The 26,052-nt window shown below is 38.1% G+C and overlaps 1 protein-coding gene across 1 annotated transcript; it reads right to left on the bottom strand.

The window, feature by feature from the left end:
- Positions 1-4,171: 4,171 nt before the first annotated feature.
- LOC140229139 (metallophosphoesterase MPPED2-like) lies at positions 4,172-24,853 on the bottom strand. The gene is made up of 8 exons (XM_072309405.1): positions 24,577-24,853; positions 22,899-23,083; positions 19,845-19,994; positions 18,920-19,069; positions 8,454-8,573; positions 7,747-7,855; positions 5,416-5,531; positions 4,172-4,425 (listed from the first exon to the last, which is right to left on the bottom strand). The coding sequence occupies exons 1-8, from the start codon at positions 24,585-24,587 to the stop codon at positions 4,172-4,174; spliced, it is 1,095 nt and encodes a 364-aa protein (XP_072165506.1). The 5' UTR covers positions 24,588-24,853.
- Between the last annotated feature and the right edge of the window lie 1,199 nt (positions 24,854-26,052).

The raw sequence follows: 26,052 nt of genomic DNA, 5'->3' as shown, positions 1-26,052 counted from the left end.
CACACAAGTCATGAGGAATTTTTGAGAGGACATACACATTACTGATGCTGTTTGCACATACTCAGCTGTCGAATTAGCTATTTTATAATTTTTAACTATTCGGGCTACCCCCTCTTCGGGCTGATGTGAATAAGAAATGAAATAGCGCTCTAATTCGCAATCGCGGAAAATATTTCGAGCTTGGATTTTTATCGGGCTGATGTGAAAACGCCTAGTAAAAATACAGTGCCCCTGCAGACTTTTCTTAATTTTTACTTCAGCTCTAGAAATGTTCATATATCTCAATATTTCATACGGCCTTTATATCAAAGTACGAAGAGGGACTAAAATTGATTCCACCCCCCCCCCCAATAAAAAGGGGGAGGAGGACAAGAGTTCATTGAACAAATTATGACAGATACAAAATTGACCTCTATATCAAATAAATCAACATCTTCTGAGAGGTAAGATGATCAATTATGCGATTCAGTGATAAATGGGTAACACTTCTTTATTGTCAATAGTCTTTACTGAACTTTACCTGCCAAATCATTGATTATAAGCTTTTGAACCACATATTTTTTTCTTTTAAAAAAACCCCACAGAATAACTGTGATCTCAAAAACATACAACTGATCATTCGCTTGACAGACAGATATGTGATTTTAGGAGACTGTTTGAGAGAAATCACTAGACTTTGGAGTGTCTGCAGACAATCTTGGATTCATGTGCAGCGGAGGTTTTCAGGAAAGGTCCATAGTCACGTTTCTCAGGAGTAACCCCACATATTTAAACCACAAAATCACTTCTATTGAAGGGGAACCACAGCAGAATGTGCTCACCAATGGCTTTGAAATACTGTCTCAGGGATGTTCAGTCCCTCAGCGTCATTTCAGGACCTACGACCACCTGGCATCTCTACTTCTTAGAGGGAACATTCCTTTTTGTTCTCTCTTTCTCTCTAACCAGTCATTAGGAGTAAATGTTTTCCCTTTTGGGATAATCAGCACTCTAACATGTGCACACAGCATTAAAGGGATGGTATAGTATTGGTTGAGATGGGCAGTCAGCTTTTCACTTTTTGTGAGATACTTAAATACCACTTTATCAAATGTTAAAAAGCATGTAACAATTCTATAAAAGAGGTCTGTTGAAAGTTTGTTTGATGAAAATAGGTTTTGAAATGGCTGAGATAACCAAAAACAGAGTAAAACAAAGCAATCCTAATAAAAGGTGGGTCCCACCTTTAATTAGAATTGCTCTGCTTTTGCTTTCTCAGCCATTTAAAAATGGATTTTCGCAAATACACTTTGAATTCCTCTTAGAATTATATGCCCTCTCATGGTTTCTCATTATCTCAAAAAAATCATCATCAAAAAAAAGGTTGGAAACCAGAAGTCCCATCTCAACCAAATCTATATCATCCCTTTGACTTCTTTGCAAATGTTTATGGAAGTCAAAGGACAGCATATTTGCTCAAAGTGATATTGGTCCCATTCAATTTCCATTACAAAACATCTACTATTTACCTACTCTTGAGTTATGTTTCACAGCATTACATTTGCACACTATTACACTGCTGTACAATGTAAAAATACTTCAGTATACGTATACAGCTGTATATAAAAAGAAACAAAACTATTGGATTCCATTAGGTAGTTGCTTCTGCATAACATTAAAGAAATAATACAAGTAAACTTCACACATACAGCTGTAAGTACAGAAGTGCTTTCACAAATATCTCCAACTATACATTTCATACCATTTTGTAAGTAGTTTCTCACCTTTTGGAATAATGCTGATTTTAAGAGATTCTTCATTTTATCCGGTCTTTAGCATTGTCCAAACATCACAACCTGCATAACTAAGCTCAACAACATTGGTGCTATCAACTGATAGCATTCGATCCTTGGCAAATATCAAAATACTTCCAGCCACAGAAGATAATCATATACAGATAGCAGCCTCTTGTGTTTCTGCACTCTCTACAATCATATTGCACTTCTACATGAAAGACAGCTACCTGAAGAAGCAATTGATTGCAACACGACGACAACATAAATGGCATTTGAGAGTTTGTAGTAAAGCAGTACCCAGAAGACTTGAAGACTGGGGACGTGATTTTCAAACACAAAAAACAAGAAGGATTCCAGTAGTCACACTGCAGCAGCACACCTTATGAATAGTTGAGCACTCTAACATATCTTCTCTTAACAAGGCAAGATCTAATTCTAATTGGCGATTTGGCCGGCCTCACTTGACGTCTGCACAAAACTTGAGGTAAATGCATCACTGCTTTCTCACAGGAACAAAATAATTGGACAAATATACATCAATACAGACTGACAAAAAATCAGCAGCCATGTAACCGGCATTCTTGGTGCAGAGGAAGAGAATTGGCAGTGAGTGTACATATGGACAAGTCACTTTGTTTAGTGTTCTCAATAAAAAAAAAATCCACTCAAAATTCTTCAGAGTGGTTAAATCGTTCACCTCCTAACGAGGGGCATGACTTTGAAAATAAGAAAAACAAGATAATGCATATGTCAGCATTTTGTCAGTAGATATCCAGGGTCCTCTTTAATACAGCAGATTACAACTATGTACTTCAAAATCAATGTCGGCAGTTTCATGATGGAATTTTTTTGTTTAGCACAACCTAGGAGTTGCATTACAGTCATTACAAGGGCAATTGCAATGATGGCAAATTACCATGATTGACTGCGCATCTCGTCACAGATGGAACCCATAAAAGTGCGAATGCTGCACACACAGCAAAAATCCTTCTGCTGCTCAACTTATGACGATGACGCAAGCATTTCAGAGAATGATGCATCTCACCACACCATATTTTAAGCGTTGCTTGGCAACCAACATCAGGTGTTTGGTGTCAACATGGTGCATCATTGTACTAAATCTTGCCATCCATTTCCTCAATAAAAGTGATGGTTTCTTATTTAGTAACAGCACATCAGACGATGCCTGACTGCAATCTCTGGCTGTACTAATAGCCCTTCTCATTTCATGATTCAAGTGGAAAAAAAAAATCACATCTTGTAATAAATAATTTTCCAATGAATGTGAAGCAACTGTGTCAAGTTGACATCACGGTACTTGAGGTAGAAAGAAAAAGTGACATTCTCGCTTTGTTTCTGTGAGTAGATTTTTCACCAATGTCGCTCTGTGCTGCGGCACTGGTCCACTCCATACTCGGCAACAAGTAATGTTTTCTCACAGATCTCTCTCCAGGTAAAGATACAACTTTCAAAAGCATCGATTTGGTTTCCAAAACACACAGTCTGCAAGCTCCAACAGACAGTTTAAGTCCTGTTGGCTTTGGGCAACAGTTCCAGTTCAATCAATGCAGCTTTTGAAAGCATCTGTCATCTACATGATCAAATCTCAAACAACCTGTTCTGAATGCTACAATTAATTTTGCCTCCATGATGATATCGTGATGAGATTTTTCACTCAAACAAACCCTTCCTCAAACTTTCTTCAACAAGCTCTTCGGTCGCTTTGTGGCCACCTCTCTCATATCAATTAAAAGCAAACGGAAATATTAAGACGGCATAATATGTAAAATTCTTCCCTCTGGTCACTGCTCTCATATAGGCAGAGATTAATAAAATCTGGCATTTGCTTTCATCCAGGAGCATCTTCCATGTAACTCCATTCTAAAAGAAAAATGAAAGTAAGACACGCACAAAAAAAAGAGAATCGGTTTTCCTACTGCAATGTTTACCATGCCATCCCCTTGCCTACACCTGAAAACATCTGGAAAAACAAATAAACTGTTGTAGGATTACAAGAGTAGTTTCTTTGCAAGATGGATCCAATGAGGATAATTGATCCAAACCTACCCATGGTTCGTTTATATCCTGGGCAATGGTAAGACCAATTGTTGACGTCATATTCATTGGGCAACTCGAGTCTTTTTCTCCCATAACGGAGAACTGTTTTGAGGGCATCCTCAACACAAACCACAGTCACTTTTCAACAGTCAAATTGTAAACACCTCTGTGAGGATCAACAAGTTGAAAAACTACCTCCAGCAACCATGATACGAAGACAAAAAGATGCATTCAACGATTTCAATAAAAAAAATTCCACATGAAAAAAGGTACAAAACTGGGATAAAAAGGATCAATGTCAAAGGTCGTTCATGAAAATGTGAGTATTTCATGATTGGCTACACTGAACTCTCAGCCTCCACTGTTGGGACTCGGGGGGTTGGAAGATCAAAGACGATAGGCTTGTTGTTTGGACGGTAGCGCACATCGCATATCGAAGCGTTGACAAACACTGTGTGTCCATCTGTCGTCATGCCGTAACCCTCATGAATGTGTCCAAAGACATGGTACTTGGGTCGTACACGGCGCTGGATCGTGGAGAGGAGCTCAACGCATCCAACTCGCGTAGCGTCACGTGTGAGGTCGCCATGGCCTGATACCAACGAGACAAATAATATGAAGATGAGTAGTTTTATCAATGATCTATTTAATGCCATCACTTCGAATGAAACAGCCAATCTCTATTACACTGTAATTACCTGTGAAATATTTACTACCTCTTTTTACCAAATCTATAGACTTTTGTGCATTTTGAAGATAGAATTTCAATATCAAAAATCTAATGAAATACATTGTATAAATCTAATGGTGTCATATAAAAAGAATACTTCCTAATCACAATGTCGTTTTTTAAATAGCACATACAGTTGCGAGGATACACAGTTGTGATGTTTTAGTGATTTTGAAGAGAAAGAAGGTGTACTATATACAACACTACCTACCTGGTAGAAAATTAAGGGGAAGTAATAATTTCCTCAAAATTCCCTAGTTTTCCAAACACAACAGCCCCAATTCACGAAGGTGGTTTAAATTTAGACCATGGTTAATGCAAATTTCTGCTGTGTAAATACAAGTGACAGATTGTGTATGCCTACACATGTCAAGTACCAAACATGCATTAATACGCGCATGTCAATAGTACCCTATTTCATGCTTATTTATATAGACTATAGACTATTTAAGCAATGGTCTAAATCTAAATCACTTTCATGAATTCGGGCCAAAAAGTCTGACTTTCAAAAGAGGAGGAGCATATAAACTTAATACATGTCATCCTTGACTTTCCCTTATTTGGACATGACTGTAAAAGTGGAAATTTTTGTGATGTTAAAAAACATAAAAGCACACAATAATATTTTTGCTTCCTATATGTTCCAGTAGTTCATGTCTGGATTTCACAGAATTAAAAACATGTGAACTCATCTTTACTAGTCGAGCGCACAAAAAATATCAACCTTTACAGTAACCACACAGCTCAGTTGCTAAATTCGATCCAACGTATTAACACTTGTTTTATTTTGCTAGTTTTACAGATTTCTCTGTCAAATGGCCAAAAGTAATAAGTTGAGTCTACAGTGCCTACCTAGAGGGGGTCCATGCGTGACCAGGATGTCAACGCCCTCTGGGATCTTGTTCCACTTGTTCAACAAGGCCTGTCCCCTGGGCAGGTTGAAGCCCCAGTCACAAAACACAGGTTGCCTGGATAATCAAAGGTCAAAGATAAGAAACAACAGATACTGAAAAAAGTGTTACTTTCGAGTAAAGATATTTTTGCGAATGAGGAGGTCTGAGACATTTTCGTGAGATGTTGTTCTCGCGAATTGACACCAATGGTATCGTAAATGCAGTATTACCTTAGCATAATGCAACATTTTCGTGTGTTGTTAAATTCGCGATCTGACTGTGATTTGCAAACTTCGCGAAAATTAACCCCTTGTGAAAATAACAGCTTATGTAGCACCCCATGGTGGGGGGGGGGGGGGTGTTGCTTTGTGTTTCATCCTAGTAGTTCATGAAAATGTGAAAATTTGTGTGCTGCCCACTGCAGGACAGGACCTGAAGAAAAAAAAAAAACATATTTTTCAGGAAACAAAGACAGATCTTGCAAAGTATGACAATCAGGCAGCAAATTCAAACATCTCATTGGCAGAGTCATAGAATTTGATTTCACTGAGAACAGCTTTGGGAGAATTCCATCAGAAAACAAGAGACCCGCGGGTCTAGCGCTCACCTGAGTATCGCAAGTTCACCTTTCACGTAGTCACTAATCTAAATTATTCACAGCTCTACTAAAATTTGACCAGGCATTCTCAAGTAGAAGATGAAAATGTACAATAAGGGCCCAATTTTTTAAGATTCCTTAATTTGGGGGGATTGGGGCCACCTGGGGCCCTCTGGGTGGGGCATGGTGCCCATTTTTATAAATTGAGATCCTGACCCCCTAGGGATGCTACCTGCCAAGTTTGACGAAAATCCATCATGAGGTTTTCAGGAAGAAGATGAAAATGTACAATTCAGGCCCCCATTGGGACCTTCCCAACCCCCTCCCCCCCCCCCCCCCCCTGCCCCCAAGAGGGGCACCCCTGGATCTGCTATGAACAAACTTGAAACTACAGTCATTAATGTGCTCACTCAAAGTACATGTATTATCTTAGCTCTATAACTTCTGATTCTAGAGAAGATTTTTAAAGATTCCTTCATTTTGGGGGGTTTGGGCCCCCCTGGGGCCCCTGGGTGGGGCATGGTGCCCATTTTAACAAATTGGATCCTAACCCCCTAGGAATGCTACCTGCCAAGTTTGGTGAAAATTGGTTATGGGGTTCTCAAGAAGAAGATGAAAATGTACAATTTAGGCCCCATTAGGACCCCTCCCCACCCCCTCCCCTGAGTCCCAAGGGGGGCACCCCTGATTCTGCCATGAACAAACTTGAAACTACAGTCATCAATGTACTAACTCATAGTATTAACTTAGCTTTATCACTGTTGGTTCTAGAGAAGAAGATTTTTACAGATTCCTTAATTTTGGGGGGTTTGGGCCCCCCTGGGGGCCCCTTAGGTGGGGCATGGTGCCCATTTTAACAAATTGAGTTCCTAACCCCCTAGGGATGCTACCTGCCAAGTTTGATGAAAATCAGTCTCGGGGTTTTCAAGAAGAAGATGAAAATGTAAAAAGTTTACGCACGACGGACGACGGACGACGCACGACGCACGCCGGACGAAGGGCGATCGCAATAGCTCACTTGAGCCTTTGGCTCAGGTGAGCTAAAAAGCCTACTGGATTCACAGCACAAAGCCACACAATACTGAAATTGTCTGAAATAAATTATGGTGAGTATTAAATTTACATACATGTAACACAACAGTAGAAGTCATACTGACAAAATAGGACAAAACTGGATGAGCAGCCCTACATTGAAAATGATCCACCGAACCAAAAATAAGGACAGATCAGAAATTCTTTAGAATAGATTTCATGTGAATATTTAGAGAAAAAAAAAACAACCAAATGTTCCAAAATTACAACAGTTCATCTCTGAAACGGTTAATACTGGCACAATAACTATGAAGTGTAGATTTCTTGTTTCAGGATGTGGAAGATTAGGTGTAACCAGAAGTAAATTTGAATTTTAGGTGAAAGCCAATCACAACCACGGATTTAAGTTCCTTAACCCATTGAGGACGAGTCGCGAGTATACTAGGGCAGTCTATGGGAAATGTGTGTTGTAGCAAAACCAAACCGTCCTTAACAGGTTAAATTACGGTGAAAAGATAGGGAACTAAAATGCCTGGTTGATAATTGAGAGAAACATGACTATTGATAGGATGACTGAAAGGCAAATACCTCCTATCAAACAACTGTTTTGGAGACGACAACACAGACAAGATACAGAAAAATGATTTATTTATAACTCACCAAGGAGATCCATATATCCTGAATCCCATCACTCGGACCTCAGAATCCTCCAGATAGATGCAGTTGGTCAGTTTTGATTTGATTGATTTCCAGTCGTCTTCTTTTAGACCTTCAGAGAACATTGCATAACTTTTTGTTTGCATTTGAAGTCTACACATAGTATCACGGGGGGGGGGGAACCAATGATAAAATACTCTACATGTCATGGTAATTCTGTTTATAATTTTTGATATTTACTACTTGTTTTGATCACAATGCTTCACTCTAAATATTTTTTTTTTCCGGATTGCAAAGTGGGTGTATCTATAAAAATGATGTTAGCAGTAATGATAATAATCATGACAATCATGATGATAACAATAACAACAAAACAATAATCATCTTATTCTTTGTAAGTAAATGTGAATCATACTGTGCATGAAATACATGAAAATTATACACATACTGATTGATACATCATGAGACCGGAGAAATCTTCAACAAAGTCTTATGTTGAGCAGGTTTGAATTTTCTCTTCTATTTTTTATCATCGTTACTATGCGAGAGTGACTTTTACTTGGTACAGCCACTTTCAGTTCGATCAGGGGTGGCTTCCCATGGAGGGGAGATTTACAAAAACAGAAGCAGAGAGAAATTACATGGGCAGAGCAAGGTCTCATAAAAGGAAAATATCGTCCACAACAGAAGGATGGAAGAGTTCTAGGAACCTTGAAAAGCTGACGCGAAGCTCATGAACACGTGGCTGTTCCTCTCCCTCATCAATTCCTCATCGAAGGTGACTTCGTGGTTTCCCGCGATGACGATTTTGTGCCTGTGCGGGAGCGTGCCTGTTTGTGGTGGTAGTTGAGAAATGAAGACATACAATTGCAGAAGTGCTACAACTATCCAGGAGTCAACAAGTCCATCAATCAATATACTTTATTTGAAGCTGTACTAGATATCATATAATAAGGTCTCACTCACGTGTACACGCACATATGCCATTAAACCTGTCTTTAATAATAGATCAAGGGAAGCATTAAAAAATGGGTAAGTGTCCAGCCCTGCATTTACATGAAGGAAAAAAAAAAGAAGAAATGAACATGTTATAACCATGTTGTCTTTTCTATCATTCTATTATATCTTTATGTTATTCTTGCATTGCTTAAAGTATTTTCAACATAAAAAAACTTCGAATTTGTCTAGATTACTGTGATTTGTCTCATTCACCCATCAATTGTGTAAATGTTTGTTCATTTTGTTCATTTCCATCTGTCAGTGAGAAGATGGCTGGATAGCCCATATTCAGCTACATTAAAGGACAAGTTCACCTTCATAAACATAAGGATCGAGAGAATGCAGCAATGTTAGTAGAACACATCAGTGAAAGTTTGAGGAAAATTAGACAATCTATGCAAAAGTTATGAATTTTTAAAATTTTTGTGTTGGAGCTGCTGGATGAGGAGACTACTACAGCTTGTGATGTCATGTTACAACAGTATAAAGAAAATGCAAAGAAAATTCAACATATTTTCACTTTTACGCATAATAAAAGAGCACTTGACTTGCCTCTTTCTAAAGGCAGGAATAATATTACCCATAACATATGTCAGTAAAGAGTCAAGGGAATGTGTACTTTTTTCAATAGATGAAATTTTGTGAAATTCTCTTTATATTTTCCTTGTATTGTTGTACTCATGTGACATCATACACTGCAGTAGTCTTCTCATCCAGCGGTGACTGCACAAAAACTTCAAAAATTCATAATTTTTGAATGGATTGTCTGATTTTCCTCAAACTTTCAATGATGTGTTCTACTAATATTGCTACATTCTCTCAATCCTTAAATGTTTATGAAGGTGAACTTGTCCTTTAAGCTGGTCTTCCATGGGGTCCAGTTGGATGTGAGGTGGAACCACTTCACCGGGTTAAACACCCTGCTCTTTGCGATGAATGAATGAAGCGGGATCTTTTACGTGCATGAGTTGTTACTCTCTCATACACGGGACCTCCATTTTATGTCCTATCCGAGGGACAGAGTGTTTTGCCTCTTGCTAGAGGGGACTGTATGCTTACACACAAAATTGCTCAGTCCAGACTCGGGTTCGAACCCGGGCCGCGTGATCGTAAGGTAGACGCGCTACCGACTGAGCCAACTCACCATGTCAAGTATTTACCATCATTAAAGCCAGTGATTTGCTTTTGTTCTTGCTATCGTCTGTCTCATTTTTTCTATTCGGCCAATTCCTCTATTAAAAACGAGAAAAATCTCAGAGCACACTTTTCAACAGGAATTCAAACCAACAGGAAACACAGTTTCAGTGAAACAGTTTTCACAAGCCTGTTCAACAAAAAAAATCAAACAAGGCATAAAAGTATGATATTCTAAAGAAAATATTCCATTCCCCCTCCAGCCACAAAAAAAAAAAAAAACAAGTTTTACATTTCTATTGTCTAAATCCACATCTAATTCTGATAGTGAGCAGTGACTTATTCTGTCTGGTGTGCACAATGGCATGAGCCATTGTGGTGGAAATAAAATCCTTTATAGTTGCTGGTCGTGTTTGGCAGTTGTTTGCTACGCAAAGGTTCTTGCTACACACTTTCCTTGTGGGGATTTTAATGAGGTCTTGATATAATATGTACCTACAATCATTAAAATTTGTCTTTAACAGAGTGATTTGGATTGAGCAGTACTTTTTGCTTCTGGTCAAATTGCATCCACATATATGTGGGCACAAATGCTGCAGTAAATTAACTGAATTTTAATAAGTAGCACAAACATTCCACCACTACTGAAAAAAAAGAATACATATAATATGAAAATGACGAGCTATTCAAGTTTAACTAGCACATTTGGCATTTGAACAATTGTTGCCAATATGATATGAACATGGAACTTCAGTATAAACTGTATCATTGTACTACATGAATTGCCTACATGTAGCTAAAGCATGGAAGCTCAGTCAAATTTGAAGGACTATACTTTGTTGCTGTTTACTTTGCTATAAAGTGCATCTCCTCAGTGATATATACTGTACAAGCAACCAGAATATGACAATAAGATAAAGATGATATAATTTTTTTTCTAATGACAAATTGCTTTCCTCAGAAAAAAAAAAGAATCACCAAGGCCCGTTCCTGACAATGTACGCACTGAAATAATCATCCTAATACCTGGATGTAATTAGAAAATTTCAAACAAAACACTCCTTCAATATATTCAGAAAGACATACCAAGAACAGTACGAAGTTGAAGCAATTTTTTTTTTTCCTTACTGAACAATATGCAGTGCGCAAACATTTCGAAAATGAAAGATAAAAGAAAATCTGTAAAAATGCTACAAAACGAATTGAAAATAAATTGAAAATCACTGAAAGCAAATGGCAGGAAACGCAGTACAAGTTGTATATATGTATTTATGTCTTCTACCTTGTAGCCATAACTCTACATAGCTTGAATCAAAGGTTTGGTGCAAAACAGTCTAGATATGACAGGTAGCTGCACAGAACTTGAGAATTGAGTATTCATTATTTAAACAGATATGCCTCCAGGTTTCTTTGCTCTTTGCATCACTGCCCAGTCTAACACCGTAAGATGTGCTGGCATCAACAGAATCAACAATGTGCCCCATAAAAAGTGAAAACTTTCGTGCAATTAACTGTACACTTCACAAATTTCATTAATGGCCACTTATCTAACAATCTTAAATACTTATGGGAGAACTTCTGTAGATATTTTGATACCTCCAAAAAAAATGTTTTGGGTTTTCTTGTTTTCACTCTAATTCAGAAGGGCACAAAATGGGTGAACAATTATCACTCTGTGTAAAATAAAACATGTTTACCATATTCCATAGGCTGAACATTTTTACTGAACTATTACAAAATTTTCAGACATTAAAATATTTGACTTGGAGATCTCCCATTTTTAAGATCCCTACACGTTCTCTGATATTACACTGTATCCATTGTCAATTGGGTAGCTGTTAAATTCTATTTTTCACTTAAATTCAGAATCAATTCAACCCTGGAACTGCTTAGTAACTGAAAATGCCTAACCCCACCCCCTCAAGGTCTTAAGAGAGAGAAAGAAAAGAGACTACTGCACGACAGCAAAATGCCATAGACAAAGGCTCCATCAGGGGAAATCCCCTAGTAGGTTTCCCTCCATTTTACGACATAACTATCTCCCTAGGCTGCCCCAGTTATTTTCTTCTGCTGGGGAAGATTGGGAATGAGAATGCCTCGTTTGCTCTGTAATGGATGACTGATGTGGCCACTCGAAGGACAGAGCGGAAAGAGTATCCATGCATGCAGTCATGGCATGGCATGTTTCATGTGCTCTAGACTGGGGCATATTCCTTGTAACGACCCAGCACCTCCACATTATACATAAAATCTGTCTGGTGTTCAATAAAAAATAAAGGAAGGGAATGCATCTCATTAATGTAATAAATGCATGTCTTTCACTCTTTTCTCCCAATTCTCTCTCTCTCTCTCTCCCTCTCTGTCTGTCTCTTCCTTTCTCTTTTCATTTATTTCTACGTTTGTCTTCTTCTGTTTATCTGATGTTCGTATCAATACGGCCGTCTGTCAAGATACTGTAAAACCAGATATTTTCGCGGCGCATTTTAATTTTGTGAATTTAGCAAAATCCAAGACTCCTGAAATTAAAATGCATTCGAAAGTTCCTGTCTGCACTATTCATGCATTGAATGCCAGTGGCAATTCATGAAACTTTCATTTCAAAGTTGGATAACAAATGCACCCATCAGCAGCCCATCACATCTCATGGCATACCTTTTTTCAGCAACGTTTACTTTAAATAATCACATATACAAACCATAAGTGCTGTCTCAGTTGTTCTGTTGGTATGGACTATAAAGAGAGCTTAATTCAACTGGAGAATAATTCAAGATGTGGATTAAAAAAACCCAAAATGTCTCATTTTAAAGACAAAGCACATCACATCATGTTATAAGCAGGGCACTTTCATGCCTCCTTTCTCAGGGCACTACCCTGGGACTGTTACACACTGCACCCACTGCCCCGATAGAGTATGTATGCACACACCCATCCCAAGCTCTCATCTACAATAAGCACTGCATCACTCAGACTCACATGTAATACCTGTCTCGTGGTGGGGGAAAAAGGGGGGGGGGGGGGGGCTCCTAAACTACGTCTTTAAATTTCATTCTGCAACCTTTGTCACTCTTTACCACCCTCTCTTACAATGTATATCATGTCTACTTGATCTCATATCTGTGCAGATGCAGGCAGTACTTTGATGTACATGTCAACAGGGGACTCGTACATTAAACTGTTCGTGGATGTTAGGGCATATTTGGGCAAGATAACTGCTGGGTCTGAATCTGCACAGACTACAAGTCCCAGGGTTCTGTCGGCATCAACTCTCTCTGCAAGCTACAGTTCAAGAGAGAGCAGACTGCTCTGACTCTTCAATTCTTAAAGAAAATAGAAAAGGGGGGAGAGGAAGGGGGGTCCCCTCCTCCTGACATGGGTCAACATAAGAATTACAATGAAGCTCTGGGCTGCAGTGTTGATCAGACTTGATGGTTATTACTTGGTTCATCATAATTTTCAAGAATAAATTAGATGTGATATGGTTCTCCTCTATTGATGAGCCATTTAAACTGCTGTGTCATTTTAGATACACCTAATAGATTGTATACCTGGATGAGGTGCATCAGATCATTTCGAGTCTACTCATGCTCTTACAATGTAGCTTTCTCCAAAACAAAACGCAAAAAAAAAAAATGATCTGCGGATCTGACTGATCAGGCCTACTTATCAGTTTTATTGTTCACAGCGTGGATTTTGTTTAATAGCATAGTAAAGCTGAGTTTCACATGATACGAATGTATCATGTTCATAAAGCTATGCCGCTCTTTAACAGCTCACGTCAGTAAATACTGCATACAGCCAATATAAATAATGGCACATTTTGGTGTATTATGCAATGATGCAATATCTTATGCTCCACAAATTATTCTAACAACATATTTTCACGCTTCATAATGTGGGCATTCTGACTTTGCACCCTCCCTCTTGCCCCCCCCCCCCCCCCAAAAAAAAGGCATATGAATAAAAAAATTCACATAATATGTTCAGTAATATCAACTGTGTTTTGGTAACTGTAATGTCCATGCCATTGACACTATGGTAGCGTGGCACTGTTGATGCTCCATTAATACACTTCAGCTGTATGTTCAGGCAGTGGATAATGATGATGAAATGCATCAAGCAAGAGCAAAGGAATTCATCTATGGAGAAGCCGTACATAGACAGCCTATGCAACGGCCGTCGCTGGATGCCTTCCCCACTTCATCCATCCAAACGAGACACCAGAGCAAACACCACTCCATCCTCCATATTCATACCCTGGAAGTTCGGCCGCATTTTCCCAGGGACGCAGGTCACCAAGATCTCCGCTTGGAGAGACAAATGACCCAGACGGAGCAGAGAGAATGTGTATGTCTGGTCTGCCTTAAACACTTCTTATTATGAATGGTACATGGACCCTGCTAACGATACAAGCATAAGGGCAGTGGTGCTGGTAACCATGATGAAATTGATGATGAGGATGAGGATGAGGATGAGGATGATGATGATGATGATGATGATGATGATGATAATGATGGTGATGACAATGATGATGGTAAAGAATGGAGATCAATGATGATAATGATGAAGATGATAATGGCAATGATTAAGAAGAAGATTGTGGTTATGATGATGATGCAAGATGTAGATCAATGATGACGATGATGATGATGATGATGGTGATGAAGGTGATGACGACATGATGGTGTCAATAATGATGAAGAATACTATACACCAAAATTTTTTTTTGCATGCACAGAATGACAAATGCCACTAAAAACAAATCAGAAGTGTCGTTTATGACAGCAACACTGAAATCGTTAACAAATGAATATTCTGTTATAAACTGCCTAACTTATTCTAAAGAAAAACCTGCATAGAGTGTATGTAGTGAATGAATATATGTATGTGCTTACTACGATTATCTTTAGAGGTGGAAACAAAAACACACACACATACTGACTGCTCCTTTGACATGAAATGCATACTTTATCATGCTACAGATTGTTCAGCGGTACGGTTTACCTGTATTGCCTACTCATTTAGCCCCCTACATCCAAGAAGTTTAAGCAGTCTACAAGTACAATGTGGGGCTGACATGGAACTGATTAATGATGTGTGGAAGGCGGCAATGGGGGGGGGGGGGGGGGGAGGGGATTTCTAAGGTAAAGTCAAGAGCCCATACCCTGGGAAAACATCCTCGGGGAGCCAAGGAGAGAGTGCAGTCAGGTAAGTCCTAATTCTTCTTCCGGCATCAGGAGACAGCATCTTTGAATTGTTGTAAAGTGCAGCAATGTGTCTCCCTTGATGGTTTTTAAAGAAAGAATAAACTCTTAAAATATTCCTCCTCCCGTCTGTTAAACCACATGTCTTCAATGAATCCCCCCCCCCCCCCCCGCCCACCTAAGCTTCTAGAATAACACAGCAAGCTTATGTTGAAAAATTCACTAGCTATTTGTTTCCTCAAATATATATCTTTATATCAGTATGTAAAATTCATCATCTTTCCATCATAAGCAACAGTAATGTATTACAACAAGTGCTGTATGTCTGAAGTAGATAGTATACATTTTCTTTTTGTTTAATAATGACAGCACATTGACTAAGATCATCACAGAAATTTGAAACATATCCTTGTTTCCATGGAGATTTTTTTTGAGGAATGTAATACCAACAAAACCTCAAAAAGCAATACATTCTTTTCAGCCTCTCCCATCCTCTCTGCATTGTTAAAATACAAAAAAGAACCAAAAAAAAAAAAGAAATTCAGCAGTACTTGTACTGCTGTATTGTATGAAATGTTGTACATTTTAAAGTTTCATCTTGAATGATGAATTTGCGTAACAGTTGTTTGCAACAATGAGCAATCATGAACATCACATTACTGTACAGCATCCAAGCAAGTTACTCTTCTTACATATGTAATGGAGAGGGTGAATATCTACTTTAGATGTGGACATTTCATAATACTGCATACTTTTTTTCTCCCAGTTTCATTGCTAGGCAACATTAAATGTACTTAAATACAGATCTACCACATAAAGTTCAAACAGGAAAAAAGTAATGAAAAAGATGTCACATTATACGCACGCCCTTATCTATTTGAGTGGTGCAGTATCAAAGAATTTTGAACACAGTTTTTGGAGGAAATCATTGGGTTTGACAGCAGACGCTATAATAATCCACAGTTATTCATGCATATACAAACACACACACACACACACACACACACACACTCTCTCTCTCTCTCTCTCTCCCAAACACAAACACACACACACACACATACAAAGGAATCAGAAAATTTTGATAAAGGAGTAAGCATCTTTAGATCTGAACATGAAGTATGCTGTAAAACCTTGTAAAATAATTGTGACCCGCTACAACAAAAGGATCCTAAAGCCGCGGGAGGACAATTTTCTGAAAATGGCATGACATTATTCCCATACTCTTTTACTATAATTTCATATATAGCCCAACTCATAAAAGTACTCGGTTGCGGAGATATCAATGATTTTATTAGCGCATGTCAAGTGGTTGAGGAAATCAGAGTTTCGAGAAAAACACCTTGAAAGTTTTCCTTTCGACGCTATGATGATCAAGGGGAGGCGAGACAGTTTTCACCGCTTGACAATAGAAGGGTTGTTCCTAGCGACCTCCGCGATGTTCATTCAAGCTTAGCACCAGCGGTCTACGCATGACCAATCAGTAATTAGGATGCCACGCACTGACCAATGAGATCACTCCCTCCTTGCTAGGGGCGGAGTCTAGTTGCGGCGCTAAATCCAAATCTTCGGACACGTTTCTGTTTTGGCTAATACGTTGAAAGTCGGAAAATCATGGCCCAGAAAAACGCTGATTTCTTGTCTTTCCTGATCATTTAGCTTCGAAATTTCGACAGATGATAGACAAAACATTATACTACAAAACTATGCCATAAACAGAAATCCGATTGTGACTTCAATCTCAATTTTCTCGGCTCAGTGACTTTAGGATCCTTTCGTTGTAGCGGATCACAATTCATCACTTTGCTCCCTGTACCATCAAAAGCAACTGAACATTTTGACCACTCAATTAAATTAAAATTCTAGAAGCATATCATGAAGTTGAAACTGGGCATTATTATTCACATGTAAAGAGAGAGTTGTACTTTAAAACTAAAGCCGGACAACTAATCTAATATTGAGGAAAATCGAGCAATTAATGATAGTTGGCATGTTAGTCAGTTGTCTAGATACAGTGTCATTTAGAGTGTGCAGACTAAAACATATTAAAACCATCCTGTGTATATAACAATGATGATGTTTTCATAGAAATCCTTATCATGCCATGAAACAGACCAAGATGCCGTACCACGTCTTGAAGTTGTATCAAGACAGGACAACTGTTTCACTTTCTGTTTGATAATCCTGAAAAGAAATTTCAATAAAAATTATGAGTAGTTCACTTAATATGCAGGAAACCTTTTAACAATAATGGAGACTCTACAGCTATGTGGTACCTTTTCAGTGTAATCATTCTCAGTGCAAAATATGACTGGTTAAAATCAAAATCAATGGAGAATGCAATTAAGCAAATTGTATGTCTGAGCATGAATTCATGCAACAAGCACTAGTGCAGCGATTGCTCAGCAAACTTACTAGTCAATGAGGACAATTCTAGCTCGAGTGCTATGCCGTGAACATGTCTTTTATATAAGGGCCATGTAAAAAACATTCCCCCAATGAAATGATAGGCAAATTTCCCATCTAGAGCTAATGCACAGCACATTCTCTTTCTATGTACATACATGTACAGTGTGTACATAAGAAATGGTTTGGATTTTCTGTCACAAAGCCAGCTGCAACGGATCCAATGTTTGAGAAAACATCACGTTGCAGTCAGTCAATGTACAATTATCATACAATTTGTATGTACAACCCACTTTTAAAGATAATATAAAGTTTTGGTACCTCAAAAGTTTCCCTGAATTTCCTTCTCTTAGTTTGTGTTTCAGATTAAAGTACCTTTCATATAACTAACACTGTGAGACTTACTCGCCCCAAAGTGCTCTCATGTCCGAGTAATCATGCAATAATGGTTTCGTACCAGAGCCGCCGCCGTACGGCGGCGAGGTTACACGTTATTGTACGAAACCATTATTGCATGATAACTGTGACCAGCAGCGTGCAGCCCCATACGCATAGCTAACTGCAACCAGCAGCCCCATACGCATAGCGTAATGGGGCTTCGCATTGTAGCATTCAGGATCATGACAGATTTAGTATCGCGGGTAAATATCAACTTAAAATCCAAAAATTTCTTCAATTTGAAGACTTACCAGTTAAGTTGAAGTATTGAAAACAGACTTCGGGCAACGTTTGGTTCTGCCAATAGTCCCTTTCTGTTCGAATTGATGACTGAATGTGACTCGGTCGAGAGGACCTTGGGAGAGCTACATACACTGAATACTACGGCCAGCGCATGCGCACACAAACATCTTATCCGTTCATGGATTTGAAATTTGTGCGCATCTGATTTTGCTACAACACGCATTTCCCATAGACCCCTGCCCGAGTATACTCGGGACTCGTCCTCAACGGGTTAAAATATTTTTTGTGAAATGAAGTACACAGTAGGGCAAATTCTATTAAAATATCAATTTAAAGCTTTGCATCTAACAACAAATGATCACCGATCAGCCCAAAATCAACATTATATCATTTTCCTTGATATCATACATGTATGACTTTTGTATTGACACATCACAATTATTATTACATGTACCCACACTCCACATGTACATACAAGTAATAAGAAGCAAATATATCTGCATGCCGTTATTTTTCACACTAGTTTCATGTTGCATGAAACACGCAAGTACATCCACTTTATACAATGTACAGTAATGTAGGTTCATGTGCATTTACACTGTATGTGTGCCTAGTGATGGTGAGAGAGATCATAAGAAGTGTTTGTGCCTGACACAGCAAATCCTCCCGGGAAAGGAACAAAAAAAAAAAACCAAAACACAACAATAAAATAAAAAAATGAGCCTGGCTGATGCATTTAACTTGCCATCAACACTCACCCATGAAGTCATTGAAGGCACTGACCTCACGAGGGAGCCCTACATTAGAGAAACTCCCTGCATGGATCAGAACATCGCCACGTGGCACACTCTTGCTGAGGTAGCTCATCTTTGATAACGTGTCTGATATGCACACAAATCTTGTGCGCCCTTTGACATCCCACGAAAGATGCAATTCATGAGGGCAAGATGGACAGAATGAAGTAAAAAAAAAAATAAGAAGAAAATAACCTGATTATCTTTTTTTTTTCTTCATTTCAACACTGATGTTATTGGGTTGCAAACCTTTTTTTTTATCACTCTACCACACTCTACCACAGCGACCAAGAGACGTACAGTACACAACGTCAGTGTTCACTTTACAACATGCACACATGTACAACTATACATTAATAGGACATGCAACCATGGGGACTTCAAGTTTGGGTGCACTTCAGCATGGAATACAAGTTGTATGATGGCAGTCAGTTCCCTCTGTTGCAAAAAGATGCAGATATCTGGGCCTAGGGCTTCTATGCAAAACCTTGCAAGTGATTTCCCATTCCATGAGCAAAATTAGGTCAAAGACTTTAAATACAAGATGCAAGAAGGAATGCACTTCAATACACTTTGCGTAGAGTGCAAACGTTTTACTGATAACAAGATGGTGGACACCGAATCTGATACAATCGCATCTGCTTCATAGAATTACATTGTACAAGCTACAAAACTGCATCTCGTCACGTTTTCATGCGATTTTCAGAGTGGCAATGTACAAGAAATGAAAAAGTAATCAGACAGAGGAGTTGTTCGGACTTTGTAAAGCACCAATTTTGCCCCCCAAAATCAAATATTTTGTGACCTGGGATTTGGAAAAAGACTGAACCAGCATACTCGCATGCAGAGGGACACCCAAATTCTTGTCTTGTCACAAAGCAGCACTCACCGAGGAATTCATTGAAACCTTGCACTTCTTGAGGGCCGCTAATTTTGGTGAAGTCACCAGCATGGATCAAAACGTCACCATCTGGGATCGGTTCCTTCATTCGGTGTGTGAGGGAGTGCGTGTCAGATATGCATACAAAGCGGACATGATCTGCAGGGGAGGGGGGTTGCATATACATTGTACGTATATGCACACCACGGACACAAGTAACAGAACAGAAAAATAGATTGCACTATTCACTACCATGATGCACTCAATGGCATGCATATTATGTCCTGAAAATGGCTTTCCATTGACATTTAGACACAGATTCAACAGAATACTCATGCTTTCCATATCAACAATTTCCATATTGGCTAACAAATTCAAATCATATCATGGACAAAACAATCAAACATGTTACAAACTTTTATACAAAAACTGTACATTGTACTTACAAATGCAATGAACTTTATTACACTGTACTTTAATTCCTAAAGTACAACCTTGTACACTATCATGTTATTTCAAAAAGCTGCTCATCTGTCTTTCAGAGCTAAGTGTGAATTCATGTTCATTCATGCAAGTTGTTCTTCAGTAAAAGTACCGAGTATTGATAAGAATTGCACTATGACACTCGAATCAACTTTTCCCTAATCTTTGGCTTCCTTTCAGTTTTGATACTAGTATCTTTTGAAAGCAGACTAAGTGAGGAAATACAGCTTGTGTCCTTCTTTTGGGGTTGAAATGGATGCCATTAGCATTTCATCATTATAACAAAAGTTATCATTTGCATGGGTACTGCTACTGTCACATAAGAAAGACAGTTGAACAAATATGGTACAATAACAGAATATACAAATTTATGTATTTAACATAGCCAAATTCAACTGGAAATACAATTTGTAATATTTTTTCCAATTTGAAAAAAAAAAAATATTATATTGTATTTTTTGGTTTTGAACACTGCAACTGTACATGTAGTTCAAATTCACTTGAATATTTGCAAAAAACCTTTATTATTGTATTTTTTGGTTTTGAACACTACAACAGTACATGTACAATGTTGTAGTTCAAATTCACTTGATTATATTTCTTTTCACTTATAAATACATGCAGTAACTGAATTTGAGACACTGACAACAAGTTGCACTGATTGGGTGATCAACTGTCAGTTTCCACAGTATCTGAATTAAGTTTTGTTCAGTAAAACTTTAATGACTCAAAATACTGTACTGTATGTAAAGCACTGCTATTCTAGTCCTCTTTTGTTGATGTTAAAGGGAGTCACTGGTACCGCACACAGTCTCTCTTGAACATAAAATAACTGGTTTTGCAGCATGTATAGAGTACTTGGCACAAGCTGTACACTGCACAAGTCATGAGAGGATCTGAATGATTTTGATTCAAAGAAGACAATGTATAATACTTCAGTTAATGCTATAAAACTTTACCATCAGCTTGATGTGGCATCCCAAATCAAATATTTCACCAACAAAAAAATATTGGAAATGCTACATCATGAGCAGATGTCTTAAAATAACATGTAAACGTGATCTTTGGGTTTTAGCAGATTTCATATTTGGACGATATCTTACGACTAATCTAATACAATAACAACCATGCATACAGTACATGCATCATATAGGGTAAAGAGCCACAAAATTTGATCACTTGTTTACATGTAGAAATCACTGCAGCAGTCATTAAAAACCTTCAACAATTTTCATGGCATGCTTTTGGATACTCATGAGAGATACTCATACATCAGAAGTACTGAATACATCAAACACAAACATTGTGACATGTCTCTGGCAGAGCAATCAAGATTCTTCTTTTTAAAATTGTTTATATTGATCACAGCAAAACTTGAATGCTACAATGCTATTGTAAGTATAAACATATCAAGCAAATATGAAGAAAAAAGTAAATTGTTGTCCTACTAAGAGTCTTGAAAGTTACAATTACTGCACTAAATTTGATGATGGAACAACATGCACATATGGTATCTTTTCAAATATATTTGATAACACAACTTCATGTAAAATATGAACACAAAGTTTCAGAGTTGCCACAGAATACAATGTAATTTCTGAAGTCATTTGCGTTATTAATATTGAACGACATTGATTTGATCTATTTGTTTTATATGACCACTATTAAAAGGAAGCACTAAATTCTCTGTATTATAAGCAAACCACCACAGAAACTACAATGTATGTCCCCCCCCCCCCCCCCCAATCCCCCTGAAGGACTAGGTGATGGATATCACTGCAGCAGCCAAGAGACTGGAACCAGGAACATTGTGGCTGATACTGTAAAATTTGAAATTTTTGTGGTGTGGAAATGTTTACAGTACATTTCAAGTGGCCAGTCTCCAAGAATCTGGAACAAGCATTTATGGTTGACCACCTTTTTTTTTTTTTTTTTTTTTTTTTTTTGGGGGGGGGGGGGACAAATGTCCATACAGACTTTAACAAGCATGTTATTTTGATCTACACTTTTAAATGCAAGATATTCAAATGTTCTTTCATTTAATATATTACAAAGCTGATACCATGACAGTTCATTCACAAAGTCTGGAGCCATTGTGTAGACATAGATTACCCTATAGCACAGATTAAAGAGAGGGTACAGTATTGGTGGAGGTGAGGATTAGGTTTTTAACTTTTTGTGAAATACCGGTACAAGAAACCACTTACAAAATAGTAGAAAGCATACCATTCTAAGAGGAATTCAAACTTTATTTGATGAAAATCAGTTTTGGAATGGCTGAGACATCCAAAAACAAAGTAAAACAAAGCGATTGTAATAAAAGTGGGTCCCACCTTTTATTAGGATTGCTCTGTTTTGGATATCTCAGCCATTTCAAAACCAATTTTCATCAAATTGATATTGATTTCCCCTTGGAATTACATGTTCTTTCAGATTTCGTAAAAAGGTTTCTTGATATCTCACCAAAAATGTTAGAAACATGAAGTTAAGTCTCAACCAAAACTATATGATTCCTTTAAACTTCCAGATTGCAATAACTTGTCTAACAAAAGTTTCCCGCAGCAAGAGAAACAAACTTACCTTTCGGTTTGGGGGTACTTGGATCAACAGGCGTGACCACCTCAACTGTTTGTTTGCTCTTCAGTGTGTCCCATACATGATGAGGGTAATTTGTTTTAGGATGAACTGTGATGTCTGTTGGCTGAGAATCTTCATCTGGTTGCCGGGGCACTGAACTCCGCCGACCAGCTCCTTTCAGCATACGCCTGTAGCAGCAAAAGATGTTTGGTTGTTTCCTTACGCTGACCATACTAAATACCAATCAAGCAGAATTCTTCACTGTATTCCACAGAATAAAAATAATGCCATGTCTCTACAAAATGATTTGTTAGTGCAGAAACAATCTACAATGTAATTAGTTCTTTGACTACCACAAGAAGATTGGAAAATGTACAAAGTTAACTCGTACAAAGAAGCCGTTTGATAAGAGAAATATATATGCAAAATGCACTGACCATACTAAATACCAATCAAGCAGAATTCTTCACTGTATTCCACAGAATAAAAATAATGCCATGTCTCTACAAAATGATTTGTTGAGTGCAGAAACAATCTACAATGTAATCAGTTCTTTGACTACCACAAGAAGATTGAAAAATGTACAAAGTTAACTCGTACAAAGAAGCCCTTTCATAAGAGAAATATACGCAAAATGCACTGGGATTGAAAAAAAAAAAAGTGAACAATATACCATCAAAAGGCAGATGGCTAAATTCACAGTATATTTTTACCCAATATACACACTTTCTCTAGTTAGTAAACTGCTACAGCCAGGTACATGTATTGCTTCTGCATGAATGTTCTGATGTGAAAGACTAGTGTATTATTTCCCAACTCATGCTGCTTATACTGATTTATGATTGGATGGTCACTGTTTGTCTGATATGACATGGAAATGTGCAGCAAACAGATCACAATAATGTAAAAATTTTCTAAAATCTCACATACTGAAAGAAAATTTTTTGACTTGGGTTGGTTTTTTTTTTTTTTTTTCTGTGGTCGGGCAGGACTCCAAAACATAGATTTCAAATTCTGGCCCAAATTACTGAGGTTATAATAACTGCTTATTATTTAAATTCTTGATTGCTTTCAAATTCATGTGCGCAGGCATGATTAAAAAAAAAAAACCTGAAAATCAAAACATTACGAACAAATCAAAGGAATTGCAAAATTAATCGAACAAAATGTAACCACATTGTAGACTTTGCCTTCATTTGCAAGACCTGAACTGTAAAACAAAGATTTAATGGTTGCAATCTAGAGTGTATCAATGATGTCAAAATAAAGGAGCAATATGTGGACCTAAAGAACTAGTGGATGGAGTAAAGAAATTTTTTTTTTTTTTTTTTTTTTTTTTTTTTTTAAGAAAACAGAAAACGTAACTGCAGCAGACAAAGGCTAAAGACATAAGAATTTGCCCATTCTTCTTTCCGGGTTATAGTGACCACACAATCAACTTGCCATTTATTACCGTATGGTAAAGATCAAAGATTTAGAATGATCACTTTGTGCTTAGAGCTAGGTCAGTGTTGCACTTTGCAGTTTAACAAGTTGTTCCAAGGACATTAACATTTGGATCCTACATTACAAGTACAAAAATGTAACAAATACTGAATTGAATAGAAAGACTAGAAACTAGAAATATTATTTTTTCTTTTTTAATGCTGTGATTTAGTCAGACTTCTCATCAAATTCTTACCTGAAAGACATCTTCAAGACAGTGACGCTCACGGCAAGCCTGAATCAATAATATAATTGTGGGTCAACTTCTTTGACTCCCCCAACACCTGCACTTGTGAATTCTTGAATGAGATCTGAGCTCCAAGTGGAATCAAAGTCACAAAGTTCAATAAGCAGACGACAGATACTGCTGATAGTACGATGTACGAGAGATGATGCTAAAATGACAAGATTATGTCAATGTCAATGACCGTTAAACTTGTACAAATTTGTCATCTGTTAAACAGTATCACTGGCTTTTGGTCTTCTCACTGCACTGGACACTGCACTGGAAGGTGTGATTATATAGCTATAGTATAAACCCTGCTAAAAATCATTGTCTGAATCTGATGTAATGGAAGCTCACTTCTGAGTGGCCATGGTACTGTCCCATCAAATGTAAACCAATTAGGCACTCCCATCAATCATTGTGCATGCTCGTTATTCATTACACAACGATCTATTTCAGGATCATTACTCGTACAACTATTACAGAGTCGTACAAAAAAACAAACAACAAACACATGGTGACCAACACACAGGGCTCCAGTCACTTCCTATCGAGTATTGGTATTGCGACACAGCGATAGCTAGTTTCGTCAGACCCCGTTGTGTACGTTGGGCTGTTCCAGTACGGCGATAATGCTAATAAAAAAAAAAGGAGCAATTCCTTGCTAATACGTGTCTTGACTGGTCAATTTACTTGCGTCCGGGTCGTTCGTCCAGCTATTCGCTCCAGTCAGGCCAGGGGCATTTTACCGGCACTGCATATTGCTTGTTCTGCAGGGTTTCGGTAGATCTACTCGGGATGATAAACACACATGCATTACCACCGCTGCGCACCGGCACTTCCACGGACATACGGCAGGTGCAATGAACGTTGTGTCCACATAATTATTCTCCTAAGTCACAGAAGTAGTTGATCCATTGACGAAAGATCACACTAGTGAATGTCTAGCTTGTTTCTTGGGTATCCTAAGGCATAAAGGCATCACATGAAGTTATCTAAACTGCACTGCCATCAAAGAGTAGATGGTCTGCATGGTAAAAAGATTTCTAGCCAGATACGTAGCAGAACACAATCTCTGCCAACTGACCGGCCCTATTGTCAACATTCGCTACATACGTACGTTACTACTGCTAGCTGCCTAGCGCCTCTCCAACAAGTTGACACAAGGGGGCGCCCTTTAAAGAGGTTCGTTTTTGCGACATAAGACGTAGACAACGAGCATGGGACGCACAGTCAACCCGCTACTGCACGAAAATCGCCCGTATTTGCCGTAGTCGTATGCACGCCTCGCGGTCAATATGATAAAAAGGCAAAATTTAGTTATAGTTTAATTTCACATTATACAGATGTACTGTATAAGTAAAGCTGTTATTTTCGTGTACAGACATTTTCGCGAATAAGGAGGTTTCGGGCATTTTCACGTATTAACACCGTAGCGATAAGTGC

This window comes from Diadema setosum, chromosome 5 (genome assembly GCF_964275005.1).
Source record: "Diadema setosum chromosome 5, eeDiaSeto1, whole genome shotgun sequence".
Classification (NCBI taxonomy): Eukaryota; Metazoa; Echinodermata; class Echinoidea; order Diadematoida; family Diadematidae; genus Diadema; species Diadema setosum.
The sequence above is the reverse complement of the archived record's forward strand: the minus strand, read 5'-3'. Positions and strand labels throughout refer to the sequence as shown.